The 5,313-nt window shown below is 33.6% G+C and overlaps 1 protein-coding gene across 1 annotated transcript; it reads left to right on the forward strand.

Moving 5' to 3' along the window:
- Nucleotides 1-386: 386 nt before the first annotated feature.
- On the forward strand, nucleotides 387-932 carry LOC138883920 (uncharacterized). Its single transcript, XM_070164639.1, has one exon. It carries the CDS (start codon nucleotides 387-389, stop codon nucleotides 930-932), a length of 546 nt encoding a protein of 181 aa, XP_070020740.1.
- Nucleotides 933-5,313: the final 4,381 nt, after the last annotated feature.

The following is a 5,313-nucleotide window of genomic DNA, read 5'->3' on the forward strand; positions in this document are numbered from 1 at the left end:
CTGCAAAGAATGTTACTTGTCCTAAGTCTGGTACTAGCTTTGAGACTGGCAATGGATTCAGTCCACTGTTGATCCAAGATACAACACAAAATCAAGCAAGTACAATACACGAGAGAGGTCAATGTAGACAGAAGGAGGATGAGGGGGAGTACTTCTATCACTTCAATATCCAAATGAAGCTCATTACTTAGAATGTGAGGGGGATGAATAAGTTGTACAAGCAAAAGGAATTAAAGTCCTTTATTATAGAAAATAAAATTAGTTTGATAGCTGTGCTGGAAAATAAGGCGAAGGAACAAAATGCTAAAAGTATTATTGGAAAAATTGCAACAAGTTGGGCCTGACATGCAAATTATAACTATAGCTCTAGAGGGAGGATATGAGTAATGTGGAATCCTAATAAATTGGATTTCAAGTTGATATCCATGACTAATCAAGTTATACATGGAGCAGTGAAAAGTTCAAATATTCCTGTTGAATTCTATTTTTCTGCTATCTACGGGCAATATACAATGGAAGATAGAAGAAGTTTATGGTTGCATCTGAGAGATATCGCTAATGGAATCCAAGGTCCTTGGCTGGTCATGGGTGATTTTAATACAATACTGAGACCTGAAGATAGAGTCAATGGTAATGTAGTGACGGATGCAGAAGCCAGAGACTTTAATGACTTTATTGTTGACACTGGAATGGGTGAATTAAAAACAGTTGGTAGGAATTTCACGTGGACAAATAGTCACATCTTCAGTAGAATTGATTGGGCAATTGGGAATGCAGAATGGATGATCCATATGGATCACATAGAGGTGCAGATACTAGATCCTCATTTCTCTGATCACTCTCCTTTATGTGTTGATTTTGCTGAAACAATTAATAACAGACCTAGACCATTTAAGTTCTTAAATTACTTGGAAGACCATCATGATTTCTAGGCAAAAGTAGAAACAGGTTGGAAGAAACCAGTTATGGGAAATTCTATGAAAAGAGTGTGGTTAAAATTGAAAAATATCAAGAATGAAATGAAGACACTTAACAATAAAGAATTTTTAAGTGTGGAAAGCAGGATAAAGGACACCAAAAGAGCTCTAGCAGAGCTACAGGAGCAGATGAGAGACTACAAACATGATGCAACTTTATTTGACACAGAAAGAAATTTGAAGAAAGAACTAGAGAAATGGTCAAAGGTCGAAGAAAGCATATATAGGCAGAAATCAAGAATACAATGGTTACAACTAGGGGATGCAAATACAATTTTTTTCTATGCTAGCATTAAAAATAGGACTGCTCGCAATCAAATCAAGAAGCTGAAGAACTATGTTGGAGATTGGATGCAAACTAAAGCTGAGGTAAAAGAGGAAATCCTTGGTTTCTATAAAAAATTGCTTGGGACTGCTACCTTACAAATGCCTGCAATCAAGCCATACATATGCAAAAGAGGCCATGTACTAAACAGAAGTCAACAACTAGCTTTAATTGTGTCAGTGACACAAAAAAAAAATGTATAATGCACTTCAGAGTATAGATGATGTGAAAGCCTAGGAAAGGGATGGTTTCCATGCCCTATTTTTTAAAAAAGCATGGTCAATCATTGGAGAAGAGGTTACTACTACTGTAATGTATTTTTTCGAAACCTCAACTATGTACAGACCTGTCAACTGCACCTTAGTGACCTTAATTCCTAAAGTGAAGAATCCTTCTTCAGTAAAGGAATTTAGGCCCATTTCATGTTGTTCTGTACTTTATAAACTGATCTCCAAGATCCTAACCACCAGATTACAAAGCGTGATGGGTGACCTTATAGATTATAGCCAATCAGCTTTTGTTCCCGGGAGAATGATAAGTGACAACATTATCTTAAGTCACGAACTAGTAAAAGGATATGAAAGAAAAGGGATCTCTCCAAGATGTATGCTAAAAGTGGACATGCAAAAAGCATATGATTCACTGGAATGGAAGTTTATTGAACAAGTACTGATACATATGAACTTTCCTAATTTGTTCATATAGTGGGTCATGGAATGCATAAGTTCAATTTCATACTCTATTGGCATTAATGGATGGCCTACGGAGCCATTTGCAGCTAAAAGAGGATTGAGGCAAGGGGATCCTATATCCCCCTTCCTTTTTGTTCTTGCTATGGACTACTTTTCCAGAATGTTGAAAGGACTGAGTGAACAACCAAATTTTAATTATCATCCCAGATGCCAGAAAATGAATTTGATACAATTAGGCTTTGCTGATGACCTACTATTATTCTGTAGGGGCGATTTAATATCTATCCAGATGCTTTATGACTACTTCCAGGAGTTTTCTCAGTACCTGGTTTGATAGCAAAAAGAGAAAAGCTCTATCTACTTTGGAGGGGTGAGAGATGAGACACAAAGGGCTATAATGGATATGATTGTGTTCAGTAAATGGGAGATACCATTTAGATATTTGAGTGTACCACTCAGTACAAAAAGACTGTCAATCAACCAATGCCAACCTTTAATTGAAAAAATGCTAGGAAGGATTACAAACTGGACAACAAAGTTCCTTTCCTATGCAGGAAGGGTATAGTTGATAAAAAAATGTTCTTTTCTCTATTCAGATTTACTGGTTGCAGATTTTTGTTCTGCCTACTAAAGTGATAAAGCTGATAGAAGCTACATGTAGAAGATTTCTTTGGACCGGAGGAGTGGATTGACAAAGAGAGCATTACTTACTTGGGAGAAAGTATGTTATCCTGCTAGTGCTGGTGGACTTAATATCCTAGATATATCTATATGGAACAGAGCAGCGATTAGCAAGCTATTATGGAACCTATGTTGTAAAAAAGATAAACTCTGGGTTAAGTGGGTTCACAACTATTACATCAAGGGTGGACAAATTTGGGATGCAGTACCTAAACAAGCTTCATGGGTAGTGCAAAAAATTGTAAAGATACAAAGTTATGTCCAGCTAGCCGGGATCATGGAAGAAGACCTAAAAAACATGACAGTCTTCTCAATCAAGAAGATGTATCTAATGATGAGAGGTGACTTTCCAAAAGTTCAGTGGAGGAAAATGGTTTGCAACAACTATGGATCTCCCAAATGGATTTTTATCTTCAGACTAGCAGCTCATGAGAGATTGCCCACAAAAGATAGATTGATGTACTGGGGAATTGTTGACAATCAAATATGTCCATTATGTGCTTCTCAGACAGAATGTATATCCCACCTATTTTTCCAATGTGAAGTTTCTACACAGGTATGGAATAGTTTGCTGCAATGGCAACAAATTACAAGAAAAAATATGAGTTGGCCAGAAAAACTGAAGTGGGCAGAAATCCACGCCAATGGAAGAAGTCGGGGTGCTGAACTCTATAGAATGACCTTGGCAGCATGTGTATACCATCTATGGATTGAAAGAAATCAAAGGGTCTTTCAGGCTAAGCATACAGGCCATAAGAGCATTGTTAGAAGAATCATCCAAGAAGTATTCTACCGAGGATCACAAAGGAGCAGACTAATTAAAGAACTCGATAAGATGATTTTTTATCCTTAATAGCTTAGTCTGTGGAGAGTAATTAGGGAAAATTGGTTGTTATAGTTGCAAGGAGTGGCCTGTATTCTTTTTGTTTTATTTTTGGAGTGAGAACTCATCCCTAGACTTTTCTTGTTATTTGTACTTAATGCCTTTGGTAATAAATTCTTTTATTTATCAAAAAAAGTTTTTGATACCTAAGATTAGTGAGTACAAACTTCTTAAAAATTACAAATATTATTAAAAAGATAGTTGAGTTTAAAGTAAAACAATAATGATTGTTGATGTTATTTAGCTAACCCAGTAAAACATAAAATTATACTTCACAAAAGTCCTTAGATACCTTATTGAGTTATTCACATATTATATTTAAATTTTAGCTTAAAAATGGCATGAATGCCTTCTTAATTAAGAACTTAGTCAAAGCAAACAATTTTCAAACAAAGAATAAATAATGGGCTTCAATAAATGAAAAAACATATCCAAATGCCAGTTGAGGTCAACCAAATTAAGTTATCTTTGGATTTCAACTAAAGCAAGAGTCACTATGATATGCATAACGTGTTTAGATTGCAAGAAGACCTAAATTATAATTCTAAAATTTTGTAAGAATTTAAAGAGTGGACTCGACATATCTCTAGTTCCATTTGAATATACACTTTATTAGAACTTCAGAAAAATTATATTGAAGTGCCGTGTGGACTCAAAAAATGAAACATATCACATAATTGCACAAAATTAACCAAATTCTACAAAACCTTTTATAATAAGAAGCAAAAATTGCGGCTAAACAGATAAAATAACAGAAATTAACAAATAAATTGAAATTTGAAGAAAACTTCAAGTGCACAAAAGTACCATAGAATCACACAAAATAAGCAAAACTCACGAAACATTTTAATGAATATTAGCTTTTCCAATGCAAAACCTATTTTGGAACATAAAATTTAACAAAAAAAGAAAAAAAGAAGAAGATTAAAACATGGAAAACATGTATTGAGAGCATAAAGTACCACATAATTGCACAAAATTAAAGAACACCTAATTTGTTTTTCAAAATAATAGCATATTGAGAAGCTAAACAAATAAAAAATAGGAAAGATTAACCAAAATTTGGAACTTGAAGAAAACAATTCGACATAAAGGGACATGGCTAACTTTTCTCTACTGAGCTCGCCATATTTTTTTTGTGTCTTCTCACCTAACTTAGTTTTTCAAAAAATAAAAACAAACTCATTAGCACTTGCAAACTTCTAAATGACGGTTTTAAGAAAAAACTTAAGACTTATAATCTAGTTTTTTGTTTAATTTATTGTTATTCTTGATTTCTAATAAAATGCATGTTAAATATGCATAAACATGTTAAACTTTCTTTGAGAGAGTAAAAAGAAATAAATGAAACTAGATGAAATCTAAGGTATAGATAAGTGATCTTTCTAAAATGAATATATGAAAATAAAAATTATAAAGTATTTTTGTCCTTGGTGGTTGTTTCAAAACAATAAGAAAAATTGCAACTAAGAAAAATGATAGAGATGTCCAGAGGCACAACCAAGAGGCAAAATCGTACAACCAGAACCTCAATCCATCAGCATATATAGTCCTCGATCAGTCTTTTCATTTGCTCACAATTTCAAGTTACTTAAGTATTAGCAAACATCATATTTATTTTGAAGAACATAATAGCTGTAGGAAATTGAATAGACGAAATATTATTATCCTAATAAATGTTATTTACTGTATTGAATTATTCATTCCCTTTTGTTTGACCAAAAAGTATTAAACCTCTTTGTTAAACTTATTAAA

Source organism: Nicotiana sylvestris, chromosome 12, assembly GCF_000393655.2.
Source record: "Nicotiana sylvestris chromosome 12, ASM39365v2, whole genome shotgun sequence".
In the NCBI taxonomy this organism is placed as follows: domain Eukaryota; kingdom Viridiplantae; phylum Streptophyta; class Magnoliopsida; order Solanales; family Solanaceae; genus Nicotiana; species Nicotiana sylvestris.